The sequence below is a fragment of the Sus scrofa genome, chromosome 16 (genome assembly GCF_000003025.6).
Source record: "Sus scrofa isolate TJ Tabasco breed Duroc chromosome 16, Sscrofa11.1, whole genome shotgun sequence".
NCBI classification, from domain to species: Eukaryota; Metazoa; Chordata; class Mammalia; order Artiodactyla; family Suidae; genus Sus; species Sus scrofa.
This window is the reverse complement of record NC_010458.4, coordinates 52528724-52556309: the sequence shown is the minus strand read 5'-3', so window position 1 is coordinate 52556309 and position 27586 is coordinate 52528724. Positions and strand designations below refer to the sequence as shown.

Sequence of the window (27586 nt, the reverse complement as noted above, 5' to 3'; positions counted from 1 at the left end):
GGGACAGAAGGGCAGCAACTAGTCACCTTGGCCACTGGTCCCCCCTCTCCTGAAGCCGCCGCCTCCCTGGAAGGCTACTTGATATTGGTGTGCTACCACTATGAGGATTGAGGTTCCCGATTTTTAAAAATTAAAAAAAAAAAAATTTCTGTTTACAGCACTTGGAAATTCCCAGGCTAGGGGTCAAATCAGAGCTGCAGCTGCCAGCCTGTGCCACAGCCACAGTAACGCCGGATCCGAGCCACATCTGCAATTTATGCCGCAGCCTGTGGCAATGCTGGATCCTTAACCCACTGAGCAAGGCCAAGGATTGAACCCGCATCCTCACAGAGACTATGTCAAGTCCTTAACCCCCCTGAGCCACAATGGGAATTCCTAGGGCTCCTGATTCTAAACACAAATTTAAATTTAAGAAACAGACAAGTGGAGAAGGGATATATGATGCATTGAATGGGGTCCCCTCAAAACAGTAGGCCCATGGTCTAATCCTGGGAACCTGGAAATGCAACCTCACTGAGAAAAGGACCTTTGCTGATATAATTAAATATCTCAAGACGAGTTCCATCTGGATTATCCACCTGGGCCTTAAATCCAACTAGGCGTCCTTCTAAGAGAAATGCAGAGGGAGAGAGACTGAATACCCACAGAGAAGTGGGGAGACCGTTTTTGGAAGAACAAATTCCAGCACAGGTGTTGGCTACATGTGTCAAAGGCTTTAGCTGTTGTGAAGTCACGTCTTTGTTCTCCACGCTAGGCTTCAGCCTTACCTGGGAGGCCCTGCTGTGTGGCTTTGGACATGATGGTGGCCCTCTCTGAACCTGTTTCTTCCACTGTTTACAGCAGAATCACCACAGGGCCCACCACCCTGGGGCCACTATAAGGGTCAAGGAGGCAGGGGCGGCGGGGTGGACATCGGCTCACAGGCCACCTCAGGACACAGACCTATTTTGGATCTAACCCAGGCAATTTCTTTTGCAAATTTGAATTTGTTACCAACAGGAGGCTTTACGCAAAAATCCCGCCTGCTCTTGAGAAGCCAAAAAACCTGCCAACTGAATGTCCCCATGAAATAATGGGCCAGGGCTGCCTCGAAGCTGGCTCTCAGTTCCCCACATGCTCACAGCCCCCCACAAGCTGGCAGCCCCTCACCGTGTACCTGCGGGCTCCTTGCTTCATTCATTCTTCTCACCTGACTGGCCCCTGTGGGCAGTGGAGCTAGCAAACTCAGTTTGGGGCAACCTTTCTGGAAACCGTTGGCTAACTTCATTCCTGTTCCACAAAAGAGAAATCTCAAACCAGCACTCTCTTTCAGGAGAGTCTCCAGTAGCGGGAAGGACAAATGAAAACCCCCATCAGAATTTTTTGCTCAATGGAATTTGTTGTAACCAGAGCAGCAACCTCCTTTAATCCCAGGCTGCTGACTCGTGGAAATCTCTTTGTTACCCAGAATGAGATGCAAACAGTCCTTGTTAAAACCCGGCGTGATGGTGGAGAGAGACTTGCCTTTAGGCTTGCTCTTGCCAAGATTTTGATGTTCCATCCTTCTCTGGTTTAATAGTTAAGTAAACGTTCATTTTGGATTCTGATTCAAACCAGTTCAAAAGGCACTTTTAGGAAAAACCAACACCTTTGGTTTGCATTTTGTCACCAAAACTAGTGATGATTTTCTTGGACTTCAGGGCTTAGAAAGTGAGTCCCATTTACGGACTCAGACTCAAAATGTAGCTCTGTCTCTTGTGAGCTGTGTGACTTTGGGCAGTCTTTTAACGTCTCTGAACCTCCGTTTCCTCATCTCTAAAAGGGATAATAATAATAACCCTTACATTACGGGATTGTTGTAGGTGTGCGAGATGATGTATGTTAAGCTCGTGGCATGGGAGCCAGGACACCGGCGACAATTATTATCGTTATTATTATGATTGATTATTCTTTTATGAGGCTGCCTTGCTTGTAGCTTGGGAAGCAGAAATACAAATTGTGAAGATTTTTCTTTATGTTATTTTTTTAAACATTTTAATGAAAATATAGGTGACTTATAATGTTGTGCCAATTTCTACTCTGCAGCAAAGTGACCCAGTCTGTGTGTGTGTGTGTTCTTTTTCTTACATTATTTTCCATCATGGTCTGTCCCAGGAGACTGGATCTAGTTCCATGGGCTATACAGTATGACTTTATTGCTTATCCATTCTAAAGATAATAGTTTGCATCTACCTTCCCCAAGCTCCCCATCCATCCCACTCCCTTCCCGTCTCCCTTGGCAACCACAAGTCTGTTCTCTATGTCTGTGAGTCTGTTTCTGTTTTGTAGATAGGTTCCTTTGTGCCATATTTTAGATCCACATATAAGTGATATGTGGTATTTGTCCTTCTCTTTCTGACTTAACTTCACTTAGCATGAGAATCTCCAGTTGCACCCATGTTGCTGCAAATAGCAGGATTTCATCCTTTTTATGGCTGAGTAGTATTCCATTGTGTATATGTAGCACATCTTCTTTATCCAATCCTCTGTTGATGGACATTTAGGTTGTTTCCATGTCTTGGCTATTGTGAATGGTGCTGCAGTGAACATAGGGTTGCATGCATATTTTTGAATTATAATTTTGCCCAGGTGTATGCCCAGGAGTGGGACTGCTGGATCATATGGTAGTTCTATATTTAGTTTTCTGAGGAAAATCTGTATTGTTTTCCATAGTGATTGTACCAATTTACATTCCCACCAACAGTGTGGGAGGGTTCCCTTTTCTCCTGGATTGTGAAGATTTTATTACTCACACATAACTGTAGTAAGACTTCTGCTTTGATCTGCAAGCCTTAGAAGCAATAATGATGAGCTTGATAATAATTAAGAGGGCCATTATTTATTGAATATTTCTAAAACAGACAGAATTCTCCTCCCTTCTCCCCATCTCACTTCTATTCCCTTCTCTGGTGATATCTTGGGCACGTGTGTATCAGTTGTACATCGAGATGCAATGTCTTGAAGATCCAGAATAAGAAAATATTCTCCAAGGCCGTAAAATCATACACTTTCGAATTGCAGGTGCTGCCTGCATGGGGTTGGATCAAGAGTGGGTAAATGAGGAGTGCTGCTGGTGCCGTGAGGGACAATGCTCCAATCCTCAGCTCTCCTTCTCCAACTGCAGGAGGTTTAGCACTCCTGGGCCCCCGGCACTAGTGCTAGTTCTAGCAACGACCAAAAATGCCCTCCCGTGCATCTGAATGTCCTCAGAGGAGTTTGAGAACCACCTGGAGTCAAACCAAGCCAACTAGTGAGAATATTCAAGCTCTTCCAAGCCTGCCAATTTGGGCCAGACCTTCCACGTATCTCTCTGAACCTCAGTTTTCTGACCTGTCAAATGGGGAGTTATATCCATCTCACTGGGCTGTTATGGAGGCTAAGAGGGCACGTATATGTGGCAGGCCTGGTGCTCCCTGGCTTAGAGCAAGTCCACTGCCCAGGGGGTGGGGGGGAAGGGCACATGACAGAGTAAGCTAGCAGCCGCAGACCCTGGCTCCCCTCTTCCCACTGATCGTGTCTCCAAGTGACAGGGCCAAGGGGGGGCCCTTCAGAGCCCTCCAGACTTCCCTTGCTCTAATTGGGAGTCATCGTGGAACGAAGTCCAGTATTTAATTTGGCCTGTGTTTGACAGATCCTGTGTGCACCGCTAACAGAGCTCACACAGGGCCCGTGATACAGGGGGGATTCTTGGCCTGGGCTCAGGGCAGATTGGTGGAGAAAATGTCGCATTCAATTACGGCTGATTGGCCCTGACAGTTGTCTGGGTGAAGTTTATAAGGTACATCTAATCTGGATGCATCTGGTCATAAAAATGCAAAACAAGCCATTCCCACCCAAGTTCTAACTCCAGATGTGGGCTGATTCTCAGTGATTGACACCATATTTTTTTGCAGCTGTCCCACATTTCAAATCTTTTTCTATTTAAAATATATTCATCATAATTATGGAATGCAATAAACAAACTTCAGCCTGATGACAAGCTTTAAATATAAGAATGTTTCGGCTTAAAATAAATGCCGTGATTTCTTAGCCCAGGATGGTGTGTTCGTCGAAGGAGCCCTGACCTTGTCACCATGAACCAGACAGAGTTATTTTCTCTCCAGTATTGACTGATATTTGGCGGGGGGGTGGGTGGGGGGGGAAGGAGGAGGAGAAAAATCAAAAAGCTATTTATATCAGATAGAAAAATGTGCATAACCACCAGAAAGCTGCCCTTGCAAGACAAAGGAAAAACAATTGGATGTGACTTCATCTTGTTTGAGGACTTCCCATTGCACGAGTTCTCCCCAAGGCAGGGTACGGCAGGGTGGTGGGTCTGCACCTGGGGGCCAAGTCCCTGGTGGCAAATCCCAGCTTCCACAATAGCGAGTGTGCAAGAGGCATGAGCGAGTATGGTTACCAGTGTCAGCGGACCTGTTCCTCTGGCTCTTCTAAGGGAGACACTGCAGGTCACCTGACCTGCACGGGGTGGAGTAGGGCACACGACAAAGCTGGGGTGCACACCCTGATCATCTGACTTCACTACAAAACATGCCTACGAGGGGTCACTTTTGCTCGTGTGAGCATTTCTCTGTCTCTGTTTAATGGTTGCCCAAGTTTTAACGGATGGCTGTTCTCCCTGGGGGTGGCTGGCCTGGGATCCAAGAGCCTCCTGTTCATTCTGGACAAAAGAGCACCTTCTGTGTCTGCTTCTGTTCCCGGGGCTCATCTTTTCTTTTTAATGCTATTTGAAGAAGCCTGTAATTGAGACTGTTAAATAAACAAACACTTAGGTTAATTATAGACGGGTCATCCCATGACCAAGCTGCTGGAGCTCTCTAGCCGCTTGTGGACTTCAGCCACATCCGCATGGTTCTCCCCTGCACAGCGCGCACGGCTTGGTTCCTCGAGAAAAACGGGAACTACCCGCAGTTCGTGTCAACAATCTGCTCCTCCTTATAATGAGGCCATAAGTCACAAGCCCTCCGAGTTCCCAAAAAAGTGTCTGGAGCTAAATTTGTAGCCTGACGCTGATGATTGTTCTCCTATTAGGCTGATGAGAGAATTCGCAGAGCCAGGGCCTCCTGGGGCTGTGCCCGCAGCGCGCGCCAAGATGGAAATGACTCTCGGAGTTTTCTTTCTGAGACGTGTAAGAGGTTTGTCCATCGCTGGGCTCGTGGGCACAGGTTCAATATCACCATCGTGTGTGCCATCGCTCCCGGGAGACGGACTCCGGCCCTGGCAGGCCCTCTGCTTCTAGCGGGAATGAGAACTCTCCGCCGGAAAGGGGGTGGCCTGATTGAGCTCCCCCAGAGCCCTCTGGGCGGCCTCGGTGACATCTCGGAGCCTTGCCTTTCCTGCTGGATTCCTGTTGAGGGGGAGGCAGTGTGGAACATTGGCAAGAGCATGCCCTTGGGAGACAGACCCAGGTTCAAATAGAAACGCTGTTAATCACAAGCTGGGTGAACTGGGGTGAGCAGCCCAGCCGTCCTGCAGACAAGCATGTGAAATGGCAACGCCTATGTCTGACTGACTTGCAGGGTTGTGTCCAGAATGAGAAGAGATGACGCGGGACAAAGATTAGGCTTGAAGTTGGTGCTCAGGCTTTACCTGTGGGGTTGACAAGGTCCGTAATGTGGTGTCTGGAATCGAGAGGTATGTTTTTCCCTCTCTAGCCAGGATGACAAATAGGCTGTACCTCTCATTTTTTTAGAGTAGTCCATTGGAGATGTCTGCTTGAAGTGCAGTGATTGATTTGTAATGTCTGCCACAGACTAGGAAGGGGGTGGTAATGGTATTTTCTGTGTGCTGTTATCTCCCTTCCAGAGTGTAAGTTTTGAAGCCAGGAACTGGGTCTGAAAAATATTCTCAGCAAAGCACTTTTTGCATCTGTGATCTCCTCAAACATGGCATCCTATGTCCCCACATCCCTGGTATTCAATCCTGTAATAATTATCATCTCCATTTGATGGATGTGGCCAAAGATCAAATGAATTATGTGGGCAACTGATAAAACAGGATTAGATTTTAAAAGTTATCTGCAGTGTCACTCTAGAACACTGCCACTGCCTATCATGTCCCACTGGAATCTTGAGACACACGCACAGTAAGGCACAGGGGATATGGGATTTAGCCTCTTCCTTCCTTCCAATCAGCCAAGCACCTTGGAAAAGTCCCTTTACTTTTCTAAGGCTCAGTTTACTTATCTGTGAAATGGACATAGCACTACCCCATTCTCCCAATATCAAACAGCTGTGTCAAGATGAGGGAAACTGTGGGTTGTGACAAATAAGACTTGCGTAAAGTCACCCTTCTGTAATGGAGTAAGGCCCTGTGGGGCTCCTGGGCACACAAGCCTCCCTGTATCCTCCATTGCTTGTTTTTAGGCAATAAGCTTCAGCCTCCACGACCTTCCCTGAGTTCCAAAGGGCAGCTGCCAATCAGGGAAGGGAGGGGATGCAGAGACCTGGGAGAAGCAGTCAAGAGACAATAGTGGGGAGTTCCCGTAGTAGCACAGTGGTTAACGAATCCGACTGGGGTCCCTGCCCTTGCTCAGTGGGTTGACGATCTGGCGTTGCCGTGAGCTGTGGTGTAGGTTGCAGACACGGCTCGGATCCCCCGTTGCTGTGGCTCTGGCGTAGGTTGGTGGCTACAACTCCGATTCGACCCCTAGCCTGGGAACCTCCATATGCCGTGGGAGCGGCCCAAGAAATAGCAAAAAGACAAAAAAAAAAAAAAAAAAAAAAAAAAAGGAGACAATAGTGCAGCTTTGGGGCAGGTCCTGCTTCCTCCTCAAGGAACATACATAACAATATCTTTGAGCCTTTCTGCAGAACTTAACCCCCCCCACCCCAAAGGGAAGAACTACTTGATGAAGTGCTCTTCATTCAGGGCAGGACTACCGACCATCAGAACCAGTCCTGGGGCCACTAAACACCAGCTTTGAAAGACAAGGCAAGCTTGCCTCTACCCTGATCCTTATATTTGGCCCTACTTTTCCACTCCCCAAACTATAAAACCACCTCCTAAGATCTTCCAAGGTCGGGGCGGGGGGGGGGGGCATAGTCTTTAAGGCATTAGCCTGCTGTGGCCCTCTTTGCCTGGCAAAGCAATAAAGCTATCTTTTTCTTCTTCACCCAAAACTCCCTCTCTGCGTTTCTACTTGGCAGTGGCAGACAGAGGCTGAGTTTCAGCAATACTTCTTGCCAGAGACATACTTATCAAAGGGAGCCTTTGCAAGCTAATTTCTGGGGTGGGAAAATACCTGCAATTTCCCCAGACTGCCACGTGGATGCTTCTGCTAGACAACTGACTTTGTTTCAAGGCTAGACAACTGACTTTGTTTGTTTGTTTGGTTTTGCTTTTTAGGCCCACACTCACAGCACATGGAAGCTCCCAGATGCAGGGTCGAATCAGACCTGTAGCTGCTGGCCTGTGGCACAGCCACAGCAGCGCGGGATCCAAGCCATGTCTGCCACCTACACTACAGCTCACGGCGATGCCGGATCCTTAACCTTGAGCGAGGCCAGGGATCGAACCCGCATCCTCATGGATATTGGTGGGGTTCGTTTCTGCTGCACCACAACGGGAACTCCTAGACTGATTTTGTGACTTTGGCCAAGTCACTTCCCCTCTCTGTCCTGCAGGCTCTTTATCTGCATGACTGGATGACTATCTTCCTGGCAGGGCTGCTGTGAGGCCCAGGGCCAAGGTCAAAAGTCATGTGGAATGCAAAAGGCACTCAGCAAGGGCCAGTTTCCCTCTTCCCGGGGACCTGCCAGAGAGTCAAGGTACAGATCGCTGGTTTTCAAAGAAATGGCGAAAAGAAAAGGTATGTGAGTGTGTGTGTGTGTGTGTGTGTGTGTGTGTGTGTGTGTGTACGGAGGGTGGTGCACGGATGTGCCAGCATGTGTGAGGCTGTGTGTGTGAGTGTGTGCGTAGGAGGAGAGGCTTGTGGAGAAATAAAGTCATGCTGGGGAATAAACAGCAGAACGTCTGAGTGCCCTGCAGATGAAAGCTGCTTTTCGCTGGATTCATGAGCCTTCTAACACCCAGCTTAGCTGCGTTTGGAAAAATACTTAACTTGCCATAGGATGCCAAGGCGTGGCTGTGTCAGAGAGTCCATTTGAGAAATTTGCATATCCTTCTCCTAAGAGAAAAACTCCTATTGGAACAAAGTGCTCAGGGCCTACTGGGGCCGTCTTGCTGTTCTTTGCGTGAGGACCTTCTAGAAGCCCGTCGGGGGTAAAGGGTTTAGGCAGATTCTTCTGGAAGGTGGAGAAGGAGGAGGCCAAGAGACAAGACCAAAAGAGGAGAAAAGACTGAAAAAGAGCAGAAGAGGCAGAAGAAGAAGTGGGGAAGAGAGAGGGAGGAAGAGGAGGAGGAGAAAGGCTATAGAGGGGCCGGAGCAGAGAGACGAGGGGCTGGGAAGGGGAAGACAGGAGGAGAGGCCAGAGGAGAGACTGGCAGATGCTCGGAGCACCAGGACAGACAGACGCCCAGGAGCGCAGACGGAACCCCACCCGCCCCCTTTCATCGTGGCCCCGCCTCGGCTTAGGACAGGCTGACGTCCTCCGCTTTCAGACCCCGAAGCTTCTCTCGGGTCTGCCTGCCTCACCCGCCGCAAGGCTGAAAGTGTCCATTTCTCAAGTGGAGCCAGATGGGGGATCCGAGCCCGCCCGCCTTTGACAACCAGATGCTGGGCCTGAACAAAGGGGTCGTCCCGCCTGGCTGCCGGCCCAGGTGCTTCACTTTGCAGACCACCCTCCGCTCTCCACGACGGAGACCCCTTGACAGGCCCTGCCCCAGCCTCCCTCAGCCGCCAGGAGCGCCCTGGGAGGCTGGTGGGAGCTCGGCCGTGGAATCAGACAGAGCTGGCTTTGAATCATGAGCCTCCCACCATGTGCTCTGGGCACATGGTTTTGAGCCTCCATTGCCTTATCTGTGAAATGGGTCTAGCCAAAAAAAGCAGGTCTCATGGCTGGTTAGAAGATTAAAGGGGAAATGAAGTATAAAGAGTCGGACACAGAGGAGACCAGGGGTTTAGACCCAGGTGAAGCTGGCTGACCTCAACCTGAAGAGAGCCTGCGTCTGACCTCCTTCGGGCTTCAAAATTTTTAAATTAATTGCTCACATTAAATAACCCAGGAGATGTCTTATAAAAATCCAAATTCCTGTTTTCTTGTGAAAGACTATAGTGCCAAAGGCTGGAAGCGAGCAAGAGGTACCTCATCTCTGCCTCAGACCCCACCCTGCTCTGACCACCACACTCCCCTGGCCTCGTTCACAGCCCCTGAAGTCATCTGAGTGGCCAGATTACCTTGCAGGCACTCACGTTGTGTGTGTTTGTATCTCTGCCGTGGTAGACACTGCCTTTCATGGAAAGGAAAGTAAAATCACTGACAGGTGAGCTGTCATTTCATTCTCAGCACAAAGCTACATTTCCAGGGCTGACCCCATCACCCCCATCAACACGAGGGGCTGGACTCACAGAGAGGACACCCCAATTGTCTAAGATTCCAATGGGTGATTGCTTCAATGTAGTGTTTCACTAGCATGGCTTTCAGTCCAACCATTGTTTGGAGCCTTCCAAGAATCTAGGCGTGAAATAGGTAAAAACATGCACCTTCCTCTCCTGTCCTACCGCCCAATGGATGCATCCTGCAGCTTCTCCAGGATTGGAGACTTGGGGTGTACGTGCTCAGAAGGGGACAGCAAGCCATAGAGGAAGAAGGGCCCAGGGCTGATGGGGGGAACTGCCTCCCATGGGTTGAGAATCTGGGTCCCACGGCCAGCGAGGTGGCCACCAGGTGCGATCTGCTCACTCAGACTTTCAAGCCTCGCGTGGCGGGGAGGGGACAAGAGGGAACCAGACTGGCACAAGTTTCTAAGGGGGCCCTGGTGAAACACCCAATTCTGCTGGAAGGAGAGGGATTTAGCTCCTGGAGGTAGAGAAGCCCAAGATGATGGGTAGGAGCAGGGGTGAGGCAGGGATGCGGAGGGGCCCTGCCGAGAGGAGATGGGAAAGATCCAGGTCTGTTGGCAGGTCCAGAAAGATGGGGGGGTGGGGTGCTTGAGAATAACGTGAGGGTTGACGAGGAGGGCTGGGTGCAAAAAGCACAAGGGGGAAGAGCTTGGAACGCGGTGCTGAGGGATTGCGAGTCAGGTTGGAGACAGTCCTGTGGGCATCAGGGAGAGCCGCAGACAGGTTTTGAGAACCGGGGTGGCGTGATCAGAGTTGCGTGTTAGAAAGATGAGTCTGCAAATGGCATTATTGGGGTTGGTCGATGCAAACTGGTACATTTAGAATGGATGAGCAATGAGGTCCTGCTGTACAGAATGGGGATTGGTGTCCAGTCTCTTGCTATAGAACATGATGGAAGAGAGTATGAGGAAAAAAAGCATATATATATCTATATCTGTATGACTGGGTCACTTTGCTATACAGCAGAAATAGACAGAACATTATAAAATCAACTATAATAAAACAAATTTTTAAGAAAGAAAGATGATTTTGGAGGCTGCGTGGTGCGTCTGAAGGCCGGAAGACCACAGAGAAAACGGGCTTGTGGCGGCGGCTGTGAGGGCAGGGTGGAGGCAGTAGGTGGGGAAATCCATGTCACCGGAAAAGCCACTAAGACTTGGTGACAGCTGTGGAGTCCCCCAAAGACTCTGATTTGCATAAACACAGGGTCTCTGCAAAATTCCACCCCAGCTGATGGGTGGCTAATTGAATTCATTCATCCAACAGCAAACATGTATAGAGGCGGACTCCGCTGGGAGCCCAGAGCTGGGTGCTGCGAGCAAGAATAGGATTCTTCCCTGAGACTGTTTCCCAGGGGAAGACCAACCCCCTCCAGTCTCACCCCCCTGGGAGGCAGTTCAAATGGCAAATTCCCAGGCCCCATCTCAGACCATCCAAGCCAGACTCTGCGCCTGGGACCAAGGGATGTGCACTCTGATAAAGTCCTGGGGTGATGCTGATGCACCCCAATGTGTGAGAGCTCAGCCTTTTGGCTTCTCGTGAAAATCAGATAAATCAGCCCACCCACCCTTCACGGAGCAGTCCCTAGAGGCTGCACTATTGACCTGAATCGATTTATGGAATCACTCTGGCAACCAGAGAGACACTGTGACTTTCCTTCCCATTTTACAGAGGAGGTAACTAAGGAGGCCGGCGATCCAGAGCTTGTCTGGATTGGGCAGGTAATCATTGGCCTGGGCACATTAACAGCCAGCTCCCTTCCTCTTCTTCCTCAGGGTGAGGGTTCAACCCGAGGGGCACGCATGCCATGGGCCAACAGAGGACCCCCCACACCCTGTGAAAGCCAAAGGGCTGAAGGGCAAAGACCAGGTACTCACAGGACTTTGCAGACACGGGGCCACCCAGGAGGGCCTGGCAAATTCATCCGAGACTGTGTGGCCTCAGGAGAGCCACACAACCTCTGCCAAGCTGTGAAATCTCAGGGAGCCATGTTAAATCAGCCAGGGGGTATAATGCACAGAAGGAGTTGCAAGCTCCAGACACAGCTTTTTTTTTTCTTCTTCTTCCAAATCAGGCAGTGGGATTTGTCCATGGTGATGGATCCTAAATACCTTGACTCCTAAGAAGAGAGGGGAAAATGTGTCTCAGTGAGACTGAGGCTTCTTGCACCGGCATCTTTGTGTGGAGGTACCTAGGGTTGTATTTTTTAAAGCTAATAAATCATAAACCTTGTTTGAATCCCAATTCAGAACAGATGTAATGCATATGGTCAGTAGACTGGGAATTGCAAATAAATATGTTTGGAGACCAAATATTTGAAAAGCAATTCTTCTTCTCAGTCTTCTTTTTTAAATGCCACTGCCAAGATTGGTTCAGGGATTTGGTTTCCCCCAAAGCTGTTGCCACAACACCGTACTGCCTCAGCCAAAATGGAGATACAGTGCCCCTGACAAGAGGTGCATAGAGGTTTCGACTTGCTTCCCAGTTCAGGTTGATTGGTTGTGGCTGCGGGGAGGGCTGTGCTGATAGGGAACCTCAAGCTCATCTGGAAAGAGTGCCATGATCGATTAGCAATGTCTGCCTTAGAACCAGTAGGAGAAGTGGAGGTATGAGTGCCACAGGATTGCCATCCCTGTCCTGGGTGTTGGGAGATCAGCTAACTCTGGACTGCCTGCTTCTCTAACAAAACTGTGCTTTATTTTGCTTATAGTGCAGTGAACATTTTAGGGCACATAAGAATCAGGGACACTGAAGGGTTTCAACTATGCTTTAAACGCAATGCCCAAGTAATGTTGAAACAATCTTCTTGCCAATCCAATCCTCTTCCTGAAAATAGGAATCTTTGATCATCTGAAGAGGTCAGGGACCCAGGGCCCTGCACTTTTCACAAACAGCAGTTCTTTTGTTTATTTACCTGTGTACTTGACCATCACCTGTTTCTCCCCAGGGTATGAGCTTCATGAGAACAGGGACTTGGTTTTGTTCATTGTGCTAGTCCTCACATCTAGCTAGAAGTGTATGGCACATAGCAGGGACTAGATAAATCTTTGCTGAATGAAAGCATTTTCTTTCTCTTCATTCCTTTGTGCATGTGCTTATTTATGATCCTCACTACACTGGCCTCAGCAGGGCCAGGTCTGTAGATTCAGGAACAACAAGACAAATGAGAAACCTCCAGCCTGAAGAGGGAGACGGATGCATAAACTGATGATTCTAAAATAGCAGGAAAAGGGGAACAATAGACATAGGTATTGGGGCAGAGGTGACTGATATCATGGAGAGATGACGCAGCTGGAGCACTGAGAGAGCCTCCATAGAGGCTTCCCATTGATCTAGGGTTTTGAAGGATGAATAGAAGTTCTCCAAAGTGTTGGATAGGTTCTGCTTTTTATAAGGATATAGCAGATCCCTATCTTGTGTAAGAATGACCCTGTGATACACAATGCATTAGTGAAAAGAGCAGTAGAATTGTCTTAGAGTCAGACATAGAAGTAGTGACCTTGGGCAAATCACCTGTCCTCTCTGAACTGCAGTTTCTATCTTGCAGACTGAGAATTCTAGAGGAAATGGCTGTGAAACACCTGGCACCAGCCCCAGCACCTCATAGGCCCTCAAGATGTGACAACTCTTCGTGTTATGATGCCAATTAGAACCCTACTCTTATCTAGTCTTTGGGGGCAGACTCTGAAGCTTCTCTGGGGTGACTCGGAGGAAAGCAAGTCTCTCTGGCCTGGTCCAAAGGGACTTAGTGAAGGACATCCTGCAAGGACCTTGTTAGCAGGGGAGCCTTGTCCCCAGGGGCCCTGCAGTGAGCTCTGTTCCCCCTCCCCCTGCCCCTGCCCTGGGGACATTGTCCTGTCTCCCTGCCCCACCCAGGGGCATGTGCAGCCTGTTTTTACAGCTTTTTATTGAGCTGAGCTGTGAGAAAATGCCAGCTTGATCCATTTTTCTTTCTTGTTCTTGAGACACATATGGGCAAAAACGCTGGCTCAGCAGATTGCTTCAAGTTCAGCATCTCATCATTTAAAAGACCCTCTCTCTTCAAACATAATGTTAATAAAAATAACAACAATAACAGTTACCATGGATGCCAAGTTCACTCTGGGAAGGCATGGACATGCACTATTCTATACATCTCACCAGGGCCCTGCGACAGCTCGTATTTTCTCTAATTTCTGATGTGACCCTTAAGTCCAAGTTTACAGGGCTCGGAGCGACAGGACTGGAAAGGCAATCCAGGTTTTCAGTCTTCTAAACTCACACCTCCGCCTTCGATTTATCTGTTTGTTTGTCATTTCTTTGCTGATACTTTCTCCCTTCAAAAAAGATGTGAGGCAATGAGTGGCAATACAATCGGTGAAGAAGAACAAGAGCAACCAAGGAAATCAGAGCCAGGACAACCTGAGACCGGAAATAAGATGTTTCTGCAATGGCTTGGTGCCGTGTTCTAGAGACAGCAGATTAGTCAAGTGTGGTCATCATGGCTTCAGTGGTTTCTGTCTGCTTGTTCTACCAACAACTGAAACATCTGGGTTAAGATCCTCCACTGTGATTTCGGATTTGTCCCTTTCCCTTTTTGGTCTTACCAGTTTTTGCTTGTTTTTGAAATCCTGTTACAAGGTGAATGCACACTTAAAATTATTGTGTTTCTCGTGGAATGATGTATTTTATCATCATGACAAGGAATCTCTGGTAATGGTTCCTCCTGTGACGTCTCCATGGCTGATACCATAGTTTAGCCACATTTGGATGGCTTGCGTTTTTTTTTTTTTTTTCATTTTTATGCAATCAGCTTTTCTGGGTCCTTATATTTAAGTTGTGTGTCTTGTAAGCAGCATATATTTGGTGTTGCTATTGTTTTAACCCTAGCTTGACAATCATCGTCTTTTTTTTTCCCTCCAGTTTTATGGAGATAAAATTGACATACAGCATTGCCTAGGTTTAAGGGGAGGAGCCTAATGATCTGACTTATATTGTGAAATGATTACCACAGAAGATTTACTGAACAACCATTATTTCATATAAATACAAAAAGAAAAAAAAAGAACAAATATTTTTTCTTGTGATGAGAACTCAGGGTTTATTCTCTTAACTTCTTAATAACATACAGCCGTAAAAATTATATTAATCATACTATGCATTACATTTCTAGTATTTATTTATCTTGCAACTAGAGGCTTGTACTTTTTGACTACTTGCATCCAATTCTCCTTCCCTCACCTTCCATAATCTTTTAAATGCAATATTTAGTTCATTCATCTTTAATGTGATTACTCATATACTTATACATAGATGTGCCATCATATTATTTATTCTCCACTTTTCCTATCTGTTCTATGGCCTTCTAGCTTGACTTTTTCAACTTCTTTTTGATTAGTCTTTTATTATTAATTAAATAATATTATTAAATAATAACATTATTATTACTATTTTGTCAGTGTCTGTTATTTTGTCAGTGTGCATTCTTGTACTATTTTTTGAGGAGTGGGTCTTAGCAATTACAGTAAATATCTTTGTCTTAATTAAAGCCTAATATAAGTTAGTGCTTTTACCATTTGTGGACAATAAAATGAAAATCTTTTAATTTCATTTAAATGAAGTCTAATTTTACCTTTTTGAATTTACCTTATTATTGTCAAATATTTTGATTATACATATATTTTAAACTCTATAAGACATCATTGTTATTATTATTTTATACAAACTTCTTCTAGATTTACCTATGTATTTATCCCTTCCCATTGCTTGTCTATCCTTCCTGCATTTCTGTGCATTTTCCTGGGATGATATTTCTCTTCCTTGCAAAAGCTTTTTTACTTTTTTTTTTTTTAAGTGCAAGTCTTCTGACAGCAAATTCTCTGTTGTTATTTATCTGGCAATGTCTTTAGTCATTATTTTTAAGGATATTTTCAATGGGTATAAGCTTATAATAATTTTCTTCCAGTTAATATGTTAATCCCATTATGGATGTGTCCTCAATATGTTAGTCCATTGTCTTCTGGTTTACACCATTTCAGTTTCATTTTGCTTTTTGATGGGAAAGTGTCATTTAACCTGCCTAATTTTATAATCTCATCTTTAGTTTTCATCAGTTTTATTGTGATGTACCAAGGGTTTTCCTTGTATTTATCTTGCTTGAGATTCTGGTGATTCTTGAATCTGTGGTTTGACATTTTCATCAGCATTTAAAAATATTCAGTCCTTATCTCCTTAAAGATTACTCTGTCTCGTTCTTTCTCCTACCTTTGTAAGACTCCAATTACAGGTAGGTTAGACATTTTCACCATTTTCTTTTCTTTTCTTTTTTTTAAATGAGAGTTGCAATGTTTATTTCAGGTTTTTTCTCTCTCTTTTCCTTTTATTTTACTGGCAGCATGTGGAAGTTCCTTGGCCAGGAGTCCAACCTGTGCCACACAGCAGCAACCAGAGCCATAGCAGTGAAAACACAGGGGCCTTAACCCATCAGACTATTAGCGAACTCCCCTTTTCACTATTTTCATAGGTATAAGTTCTTTTTCTGTATTCCATTCTTCTAAGCTTTATGATTCAACCTGATATTTTTTATTAACCCATCTTTCAAGTCACTATACATTTCTTCAGCTGTGTCTAATCTGGTGTTAAAACCATCACTGATTCTTAATTTCAATTAGTGTATTTTTAAATTCTAGATTTTTTTCACTTGGCCCTCTTTCAAAGATTCTAGTTCTCTGGTGAATATTTTCACATTGTCATTTACTTTCTTGAATATATTAATATCAGTTTTTAAAGACCCCATCTGGTAATTCCCATGTCTGGATCACCTGTGGGTCTGTTTCTAGTACATATTTGTTCTCATGGTCCTGTTATTGGTGTGCTCAACAAATTTTGATTGAATAGTAGAAATATTGTATTGAAAATCATAGAGGCTGAAGATGAGGTTATTTTCCTCCAGAGAGGATTTTCTTTAGCTTGTGGAAAGTCATTAGGTAATTCACTTTAATGTAATCAGAGATCAAGCTAATTCAAGGCTGATTTTTAATTTTTTACCAAGATTACAGACTGGCCTATTTCTAGTTCACTTTTATTCCTAGGGTGTAGATTGCTATGAATTCCATCTGAAAGCCAATGCGAATTAGCTCAGGAAAAAAATGTAGGTTATATCAGATGAGCATTATTACTATAGGAAGATAGGAGTGCATCTGATCCTCAGGAACCACAGGAACCAGGGAGTTGAACTCTTGCTTCTCCACCTGACATGTCTCTTTCCCCTGCTTTCTGTCTTTAGTCTCTCAGGTAGAGTGTGGCTGGGAACATGGTTACCAGCAACTCCTAGGAGTGCATTTCCAAGATTTTCTACCACAGAAAGGCTAAGACTTGCTTTTTCTAATCTCCAGGTCAAAAATCTCATGAAAGAGCTTGACTGGTTCAGTTTGGGTCAATCAGTATAGCCAGGTGGGAAGACTCCTGGGGAACACAGCCTGCTCTTCTAGACCTACAAGGCCATGTGGAGAAAGAAATATTTCTCAAAAGAATGAAGGGGGATGATTGGGCACAAAACTATCGATGTCTAGAGCAACTATAGATGTCTAGGCACCATTTGATATTTCCCAGCTAGATGTACTTCCCTGGAGGTGAAGTAAAATGAATTCCCTCTAGTTAATACACTATGAGTATTGAAGGGTTTTCCCAGACTCCTAGCAAAAAGAAACTTCCCTGCAATATCTCTTGTGATAACAACGGTATTAATAACTGCTATCTAGAAGCAGCCCAACCCTGGGTCAGGAGAGCCATTTACACAAATCTCACATGAACTTCTCTCATCTTCTTGCAAAGAAGGTGTAACTATTTCAATTTTCCAAGAAGACCCAGATTTAGAGGGACTTGAAGCTTATAAAATTACAACTAAAAATTAGATACAAAAATGACGATTTATATAGTGAAAGAAAAGCAACAACACGTCTTTTTAAGAGCTGACAGATACCACAAAGATCACGAAAGTTAGAAATTTTACTTTACATTTTTAAATTACTTACCTACTTATTACTTCTCTATCATACATACATCCCTATATTTTTGGCTGCACATGAAAAATATGCCAAGGAGGTAGCATTATTTCCTATGGAGAGAACAGAAAGATAATTCGGTCTTTCCCCTAGTATGGTTGGGCAAAACTAATTTTCTTATTGAGAGCTGAAATGCCAAAACATACAAATTCAGGGAAGATTCCACTAGCTGTTTGTACTTCTGCTAGAGGTTTGTGCTCTACAAACAAAATATAACAAATGATATTTCACACAGTTCCCACTGAAAGAAGAAAAAAGAAGAGTGAGTTGATAATCACATATGCGACATGACTGAGCATATTTCTGAGAAGGAAGAATTTCTATTTTAATTAGATATGTACAAACCCCAAACCTCCCACTTACAATTTTACGTGACTGATGACCAGAATTATTTTCGGCAGACTAGCTCCTGGCTCCATACATTTCAAACTTGGTTTTTCTTCTGCTACCAACATACCTCTGGTGTGAAGCACTCTAGGAAAATTTCATATTTGGGAAGGGCCTCTGACTCTGCCTCGTCAGGTCAAGACTCCTGGTCCTGGGAGACAGGATTGTTCAAGAGGAGGTAGAAGCATTTTTAGAAGCCATTCCTCCCCTAATGAGGCAACTCGAAGGGCGTTCCCACTGTGGTTCAGTGGGTTAAGGACCCGACATAGTCTCCAGGAGGAGGTGAGTTTGATCCCTGACCTCAATCAATGGGTAAAAATCTGGCATTGCCACAAGCTGTGACATAGGTCACAGAGGTGCCTCGGATCTGGCGTTGCTGTGCCTGTGGTATAGGCTGGCAGCTGCAGCTCAGATTGGACCCCTAGCCTGGGAACCTTCCATATGCCACAGGTGTGGCCCTAAAAAAAAAAGAAAGAAAAAGAAAAAAAAGGCAACTGCACAAATAAAGTCCACTAAACTCAAGGCAAATATGGCCCAATTCATCTTCACGTTAGCCTGATGCCCAAAATGACCATGCCAGAGGAAAGTAAGTGGAAAGAGACAGTGGTCCTTAGCCAACTGGGACAAAAATATCTTACTTTTCAAATTTTACTAAAACATGTGAACACATTGCCAGAGCTCCTTCCTGGGCTCCGAGGAGACCTGTGCAAAGGGAGAGACCCCAAAACCTTAGCTTCATCACCTCCACGGGAAATATGTCATTTCTACACTCAGATGTGGAAACTGGGATTCAGAGAGAAGTCACAGGGTCCAGGTCATGGGCCTAATAAACGATGACGCCAGGAAATGGCAAATGCGGTCTTTGGAAAATAGCCGAGGTCCAAGGTGTGTAGGCTCCCCTCTCTCAGTCTCCTCCTCCTCCACTGGCCTGGGAGAAAGCAGGGACATGGAGATGGTAAAGGGTCTGCCAAGATCAGACAAAGAGTGAATGTCTTTGCAGCACCCCGAACCCAGGGTACCCAGTGCCACCATCACAAACTCCCTCTGTCGGGACATCAGCATAAACTCGTGGTCTTTGATGGAATGCAGAGGACCCCTGAAGGATCCGCCAGGGTCAGCGTGGAGCGTCAAAGCTCTGGAATCCAGGCTGAAGCCATGGTTCTGTTCTTTCCTCTTTCCCGGGGAAACTCGGTGGCCTCCTGGGCCAGATCTTCGCTACTCCCCAGCCGGAAGGGTCCTGACCCTGCAAAGGGGTACAGGTGCAGGATGCAAGAACTTCTCCATGTCACCTCCCTGTCATGCGACACGGAGCAGTTCACAATGCAGGATATGCGCCTTCCTGTACACAGAAGACGTGCGCCTCCATTGCTTTAAAAGCGAAAATGCAGGGAAAGGTTGCCTTTAGCGGGATCCCTCTCCCCTCTAAACGCTTCGTTGCATCTGTGTTTGAAAGTCGGTGCTCACACATGCATCCCACCACGCCTAAAGGGTGAGCAAGATTCCAGGATAGAGTCTCAGTGAGCGTCCTGCCCCGGCATCATTGGAAACAGACACGCGATGCACTGTGTAGTGTTAACACGCAGGAGGTTAAGTCAAGCTCTCAGGCTCTTTGATGTATTAAATACCAAGGACTTTAACGTAATAGAACTGTAAACCTCAAATCAGAGCTAATCACACTAATTTGCTGAACTCCAAAACCAAACCAAAATGTTCATTTCTTCTTCAACCGAACCACAAATCCAAGTTGTTTTGATCTACGAATCTATCTAACAAAAGATTTGAGGTGGCTTACAAGAAATACACACAATAAAACAAAAATCTAAGCAGATAAAAACCAGGATTGGGGGGTGGGGGGAATCAAAACCAGAGGGAATATTATGACATAGTTATTCAAGACCTCTATAGGAATTTGAGTTCCTGAGCCCCCTGGCAGCCCAAGCAATATGGAAGATACATTAGTTACAGGACATGCGTTATCCACAGAGAGAAATGATTTTTAAAGAGCAGTTAACTGCTTTGAAACCAAACTAAATCTCAGATAGCAGAGGGAACGAGGTAACAAAATATTCTCTGAGTCATGCGTAAAGTACTTCACTTGGTTCAAGATTGTGGTGGATACACATAATGGTTTCAAAAGCACTAATTTCTGTATTATTCGGTTTCTATTTTCTACTGCTTAGAGACATTACAAACCCTGCTTGGAGACATTACAATTCCCATTCGTCCAGTGCGTCCAGGTTTTCCCTTTTTTTTTTTTGCCTTCTTGCCTGAAATTCTTTCAAGTTCTTGCTGTATCGGTTTCGTATAGGACCTCATTGTTTTAGCAATTAAAGAATAAAACTTCACGCGTGTCTCTGGAGACATGCGGATTCAAGAGGTTAAGTGCAGGTCTTGCACTGCAGAGTGTGGGTCCTAAGCCCCAGAGGGCTCCCCTAAATTGTTTGGATAAACTGAGGAAATGTCAGGGGGAGTTCTGACACTGAGCATGACATTAATCTTCGTAACCATTCCTCCAGATGTGAACACATGTTCTGAGGATGCCGAACATCCAAGTTCGCTGTGGCAGCCCCTCCTCCCCGGGGATGGAGGTGGTTAGAAGCAAGTGGGGGCAGGGCAGCTGGTTTGGTTCTTTTTCCTAAATGTCCTTGAATCTGGAGATCTTGAGAAGGGCTGTGTGCTTGTGCTCACAGAGATGGTCACCTTGGTTACTTGAAATGATATTAAAAAACAATGAGAAAATGTGCAGCATCCCTCACGAAGTGAAAAAGCAAATTAGGACACAATACTTGCAAACATACAGAGAGCCATGTCAGTATCTACGTGGACATATAATCTACTGGGTGTGTATACATTTAAATGTTAAAGATATTTTTAAAATATTTATTTAACATAACACCAGTTCTCTCTGAGTGGAGGGATTTTTACTCTTTACATTGTCCTCAGTACATACACTGTTTTCATAATGACACCCTCCTCCCAAAAAAAAATCTCTTCTATAAGCCTTAAACTTATTCTTTTTAGAAGATCCAAAAGGTTTCACATCTATCTGTGGCAGAAAACTCTGTACAAACATGATGTATCAATATTTTCTCCCTAGGGGCCATAGTCAGGTCGTGGCCAACATCTGCTCGGGGGCACATGCATTCTAGGCAAGGCACGCTTTCAAGATTTTTAAGTAGTCCCACCTTTACGAGAGATAGGAATTGGGTTTCCGATGATATACTTTCTCTTATTGCTTCTGGGGGGCTCATATCAGTTTGCAAATATTGTTGAATTTAGAAAGGAGTTTTAATACCCACTGTGTAATTTGTCCTCACCCCATCTGTCGACTGCAGAAACAAATTAGCTTCTCTCCACATGGCCTGCCACTCCCCTGTTCCTTCCCCAGCCCCCATCCTCTCGCTGCAAGCCCTTTCCAAGAATCCAGGACTTGGAAAGAAAAGCCGAGTGCGAAAAAGGCAAGAACTTTGCTTGCCAAGACAATAAGTGGAATGGGCGGCGTGTGCCTGCACCTGTGTGTGTTATGTGTTTATGCACGTGTGCGTATGTGCGTGTGTATGTGAGCATGTGTGTATGTGTTGTGTGTCTTGTGTGTCTGAGTGTGTGTATGTGTGTACGTGTACATGTATATATGGGTGTGTGTGTGTCTGTGTGTATATATGTGTATGTGTGAGTGCATGGCTTGTGTGTGTACATGTGGAAGTATGTATGCATGTGTGTTTGTGTGTGCATACATGCGCATACTTATAAATGTATTTATGAGTGTCTGTCTATGGAAATCCACACAGGTAACCAGTATGTCCATTCCTCCAGCTCAAGGCACAAAATAAGGTCACATTTCTCTTCATGGCCAGACGACAGCCTCTTCTGCTCACAAGAAAAAGCCATACTTCCCCAGTGGCCCTTTGGTATGAGCGAGGGGTCCAGGGCCGACTTGGTCCAGGAGGGAAGACCTGGGTCCCGTCTTCCAGATGAGGAAGTGAGGAAATCCAACCACGCCCTCGGCTCCAGCTCTCACCATGTGGTGTTTCGGCAGAAACAGACAGACTCTGATGCCAAGCCCCTCTCACCCCACGGAGCAAGGCAGGAACTACCACCTGCCATGCAGGACACCAGGACTGAGTCCAGTTTTGTCTGCTGCATCCAACACTTCAGGAGCTTGGACCCCCCCCCCCCCAAGTCAGCATTTCTCAGGGTAGGATGGGGATTCGAAGTCCCATCCTTCAGGGGGTGTGCACCACTCTGGGTCTCTTTGCTGCAGGAGGTGATGCCAGGGGCTGGACCAGAAGGGGCTATGCCCAGAATTGCCCCCCTGGCCACCCACCCACCTGGTATTGTGCCCTGGTTCCCAGGCCAGATGCCCTCTCTGGATGAGGAGTCTCTGGTCAAGTGCTCCCTCCCATCAGAGGCCTTCTTGCAGCTTTGAACCTCAGAGGTGAACGATGCGGTCTTAACTGCCTTCCTTCCAGAGGCTCCTTTGGCCCATGTGGAGACTGACGCACGTCCTCCCAGTGACCTTGAGCAGAGAGGATGAGGCAGAAGGGGGAAACTGAGTCCACTGGAAACCAAAGCCCAGGCTCCAAAGAAGGTAAATAGCATTCCTCTACCAAAGCCCCATCTCAAACCCCAACAGGGTTTATTTGTCTGACATCCACATAATTTTTTTTTGTCTTTTGTCTTTTTTTAGGGCCGCCCCCACGGCATATGGAAGTTCCCAGGCTGGGGGTTGAATTGGAGCAGCAGCTGCCAGCCTACACCACAGCCACAGCAACACCAGATCTGAGCCACATCTGCAACCTACACCACAGCTCACGGCAATGCCGGATTCTTCACCTACTGAGCCGAGGCCAGGGATCGAACCTGCGTCCTCATGGATGCTAGTCAGATTCATTTCCACTGAGCCACAAGGGGAACTCCCTGACATCCACATAATTAAGAAAACAATTCAAGTGCTTTGGGTTTGGGCACAAAAGTCTGCTTCTGCTAGCAACAGAACTGGCTGACAATTATAATGACAGTTTTGCTTTAAAAACAATAACATAGAATAATGAAAACAAACACCACGTCCATACGAACTCCAGTACATGTATACGTGCATATTTGTCTATAACAATGCTTACCATTTAATGGGCATTGTAGATATGCCAGGCATTGCGCCAAGCCCTTCATGGGCAATACAGTCTTTTATTCTCCAAACAATTCAGTGAGCTGAAAAGTCCTCGATTGCAAAGGATGAAACAGAGGTTTGCAGGGGTTAAAATAACTCGCCCAAGGTCACACAGCTCAAAGTGGTATTATTAAATCCAGCATACAAACCCAAGCTATCACACCAAAAGTCCTCATTGTGTGTGTGTGATTTTTAAAAAATTAATGGGCTTTATTTAATTCATAGCCTTTATTTTTTAAAAAACACTTTCCGATGTACAGAAAAATGGAGCAAATACTGCAAGACTTCTACACCGCCCCCTCGTACCTGCACAGTTCCGCCCCTAATGTCTTACATTAGTGTTACAACCTTGTAACAGTTAACTAACCATCACCTGTATGTTATTATGAGCTAAAGCCCATAGTTGATAAAGATTTTTAAAGTTTTTACCTAATGTCTGTCTGTGTGTTTCTTTTTCTTCCTTTCTTCCTTCCTTTCTTTCTTTCCTTCTCTCCTTCTCTCCTTCCTTCCTCCCTCCCTCCCTCCCTCCCTTCCTTCCTTCTTTTTTTCCTTGTCTTTCTAGGGTCACATCTGTGGCATATGGCAGTTCTCAGGCTAGGGGCCACATTGGAGCTACAGCTGCAGGCCTAGGCCAGAGCCACAGCAATGCCAGATATGAGTGCATCTGCGACCTACACCACAGCTCATGGCAACGCCAGATCCTTAACCCACTGAGCAAGGCCAGGGATCGAACCCACAACCTCATGGATACTAGTTGGGTTCATTACCGCTGTCCACAATAGGAACTCCCCTAATGCCTTTTTTCTATTCTAGGATCCCATCCAAGATACCACATAACATCTAGTCATTGTGTCTCTGTAGGCTCCTCTTGGCTGGGACAGTTTCTCAGACTTTCCTCGTTTTTGATGACCTGACAGTTTTGATGATTCCTGGTCAGGTTATTTTTGTAGGAAACCCCTCTAGTGAAATTAGTCTGATATTTTTCTCACAATTAGGTCTTGGAGAGAGAGATCCTGTAGGTAAAGCACCAGCTCCCTCACAGCCTACCTTGCCCAAGAGCTAAAGTAGGACATTGGTGTGATTTTGAGACCCAGGCAGAAGGAATTCTTGGAGGTGGAATTTGTTGGTCTTTGCTCAGGATCTTATAAAACCTTCTAGGCAGCTTCATGTTGGTCCTCAGGGCAGCACTCACACCCCTGCACCAGGGACCCCCAGACACCTCTCCCTCCACAGGCTCCAGGCAGCGGGACCAGGTCCCCATCTCCATCCTTGAGACCGAGGAGGAAGATGGCCCTGCTGGTCCCAGGTGTCCCTTTACTACATTAATGACCACAAACCTCCCAGCCTAGAAGCTCCAGGGCTCAAGAAGGCAAAGATGATGCCTTTTTATTTTATTATTTTTTCTTTTTTTAGCTGCCCTGCAGCATATGGAGCTCCCAGGCCAGGGATCAGATCCAAGCTGCAGTTTCAGCCCAAGCCACAGGTGCAGCAATGCTGGATCCTTAACCCACTGTGCCTGGCCAGGGATTGAAGCTGCATCCCAGCACTTCCAAGACGCTGCTGATCTTGCGCCACAGCGGGAGCTCTGATAATGTGTTGAACGATGCTTCATACCAGAAAGCCTAAAGCCTGCCACTTAACCCCAGACAGGGGGGCCTGGGCTATGGCTTAGAACTGTTACAATTGTTTCACCTCTTCATGGCTGCTTTTGGTACTTTATGCTAATCAGGGCATCTAATAGGAAGGTACAGGCATCTCTGATGGTCCCCACAACCTGGGAGTATGAAAACGTCTTACCTAACATAAACACTTGATGAGAAGGATGAAGTTTTAAAACCAAGTGGTGCTTGGGTTTGAAGAGGTAGGGTCCGTTTCTCAAGGATCACACACTGGCAGTCAGTGGATCCTCAGGCCACATCCTGCACCACAGACAGGATGTTGTTAATTTTATTTTGTTTTGTTTTGGTTTTCTTAGGGCTGCATCTGTGGCATATGGAGGTTCCCAGGCTAGGGGTTGCATTGGAGCTGCAGCTGCCGGCCTACACCACAGCCACAGCCACAGCAGACCCGAGCTGTGTCTGCGACCTATACCTCAGCACGGCAACACTGCCTCCTTAACCCACTGAGCGAGGCCAAGGATCGAACCTTCGTCCCCATGGATACTAGTCAGACGCATTTCCACTGAGCCATGAGGGGAACTCCAGGATGTTGTTAAGTTTTAAAAGGAATAGACTTCACTTTTTTTTAGAGCAGTTTTAGATGTCACAGACAAACTGAGCAAAAAGTACAGGGTTCCCATCCATCACTGCCGCCTCCCCCGCCCCAACGGATAACTTCCTCCACCACCGACATCCCCCACCAGACTGGGATGTCTATTAAAATCGATGCAAATGCACAGATGCACCATTATCACCAGTCCAGGGTTCACATTAGGGCTCACTCTTGGTGTACATTCCATGGGTTTGGACAAATGTATGAGGACACGTGTTCACCGCCATAGGATCACACAGAATAGTTTCGCTGCCCTGAAGTCCTCTGTCCTCCACCTACACGGCCCTCCCTCCCTCTAACCCCTGGCGACCCCTGATCATTTCGGGGTCTCCATGGTTTCACCTTTTCTATGTTGTCCTAGAGTTGTGACCATACAGGATGTAGGCTTTTCAGATTGATTTCTCTCTGTGATTTCTCTCGGTAAGCAAAATGGTCTTAAGCTTCCCCGGTGTCCTTCCATGGCCAGAGAGCTCCTTTCTTTTTAGCAGTGAACGATCGTCCATTGTCTGGATGGATCGCAATGTATCCTTTCACCTCCCGAAGGATAACCTGGTTGCTTCCAAGCTCTAGCCATTGCAAATAAAGCTACTATACACATTTGGGTACAGGTTTTTTTTTGTGGAGATAGAAGTCTTGACATCACTTGGGTACATACCTAGGAGCACAAGTCCTGGCTTGTACTGGGAAGAGGATGTTTAGCTTCGTGAGAAACTGCCACCCTCTCTTCCCAAGTGGCTGTTCCATTTTGCAGTCCCACCAGCACTGCGTGAGAGTCCCTGCTGTCATAGTAAATGGGACCACGCCTCCCGGCCCTGCTCTTTGGTGTGGTTTGAGCATGTGACCCACACAAGGTCCATGCCAATCGTCCCCCATGAATTTAAAATTTGAGAGTAAAGGGGTAGTTGTTGGAACGGCGGCTGTCGGAGCAGAGTCACAGAAAAGGTGATGCTCAGAGAAGGTTCTGGAGACTCCAAACATTGAAGGCCCCTGGCGGCTGGGGTCCTCCCTTCCTGTAAATCACTACTTCATGTTTCTTTGAATGTGTGGAAACCTCTTGACTGTCCTTCCCAATGAAAGGAAAATTCACCCGTTCACCTTACTATCAAGCTGTCTATGAAGCAGACTCACAGTTAGAGGAATCAAGAGGAAACAGGCCAAGGTAACTAGGAGACCAAAAGAACGACCCAGACGTCAGGTTTGTGTAGCTGCTCTGTTATGTCTGGGCAGCCCCCTTTCTTCTGTTTTTTGGCTCCCTGGGAACTTTCTAGGTAGAGCGGCAAAGGGGTGAGATTGGGAATCTCTGAGCCCTGATATCGACAGTGGCCACATCTTCTCAGGGCAAAAAAAGTCAACCTTGAGAAGGAGACATGGAACCAAAAGGCAAAAACAAGCAACATAGAGAAAGACTCCTAGCCATGGCAGAGGCCATACTTGCGTTTAGTGAAAGGTGACAATAAATTCCCGCTTGGCCTGAGCCAAGGCGAATTTGGTTACTTGGCCCCAAGACCATCTGACCTAGGCAGATATTTCTAGCAAGGATGGTCCTGAGGACAGGACATCTTTTACAACCATAGGACTTGACATATAGGAGGCACTCAATAAATGTTTGTTCAATGACTAGATGAGTGAGCAGAATCCGGTTGGCACTTCCTGCTCCTGGGGATTGGCACCATTGGACGACTGGGCCTAGAAGGACTGGCAAAGAATGGGCAGAGAAGATGATGGACTTCAGAAGACCTCCTCATTCCAGACTCTTCACAATTAGAGAAGGCTCCAACTGGCAGCCCTGCCCATCACAGACACTGTGAGCAGGAGCAGAGATGGCCACTATAGAGGCAATTCCTGGGGGCAGGTCATGGTTGGACTTGCCTTTGTGGTTCTGTGCTTGGCCAGCATCTGGCACAGTGCCCAGGACACAGTGAGTGCTCAATACGTAGTAATGAGAGCAAGACTAAGTGAGGGGGCCTCCGTGACTTGGCTCCTCCGCATGAGAAGACTCAATCCTCACCCTCCAGTCGAGCACGGCAAACTAAAACCCAGTAACCATCAAGTAAGAATGACGGGCTACACTGCAGGAGCTAAAGGCATGACAAAAGACTGATTCATTCCTTCCATAGCTACTGACAGCAGACTCTCCCTGAGGGTTTGGAGCTGGGCACCAGGGACTCAGATACGAGTAAGACACTGTCCCAGTAATTATGGTCCGAGCAGGAGTGTTCCATAAAGAGGCTAATAGAG

The 27586-nt window shown here is 46.4% G+C and overlaps 1 protein-coding gene and 1 long non-coding RNA gene across 3 annotated transcripts in view; one reads left to right on the top strand and one right to left on the bottom strand.

The window, feature by feature from the left end:
• Positions 1 to 18199, bottom strand: part of LOC106508654 — a 39274-nt gene extending 21075 nt beyond the window's left edge. The window contains exons 1-2 of the long non-coding RNA XR_002339575.1: positions 17494 to 18199; positions 11359 to 11600 (exon numbers count right to left, since the gene is read on the bottom strand). This is a non-coding gene — a long non-coding RNA (uncharacterized LOC106508654). The remainder of the gene's footprint in view (positions 1 to 11358; positions 11601 to 17493) is intronic.
• LOC106508653 lies at positions 7562 to 22620 on the top strand. 2 transcript variants are annotated; one of them, XR_002339574.1, is made up of 2 exons: positions 7562 to 7828; positions 13029 to 17484. XR_002339574.1 is itself a non-coding variant. In XM_021076734.1 (2 exons), exons 1-2 carry the CDS (start codon positions 7719 to 7721, stop codon positions 22334 to 22336), a joined length of 723 nt encoding a protein of 240 aa, XP_020932393.1. In that variant the 5' UTR covers positions 7562 to 7718; the 3' UTR covers positions 22337 to 22620. The 2 variants fall into 2 exon arrangements, 1 of the variants encoding a protein (XP_020932393.1); XM_021076734.1 differs by lacking the exon at positions 13029 to 17484 and adding an exon at positions 21724 to 22620.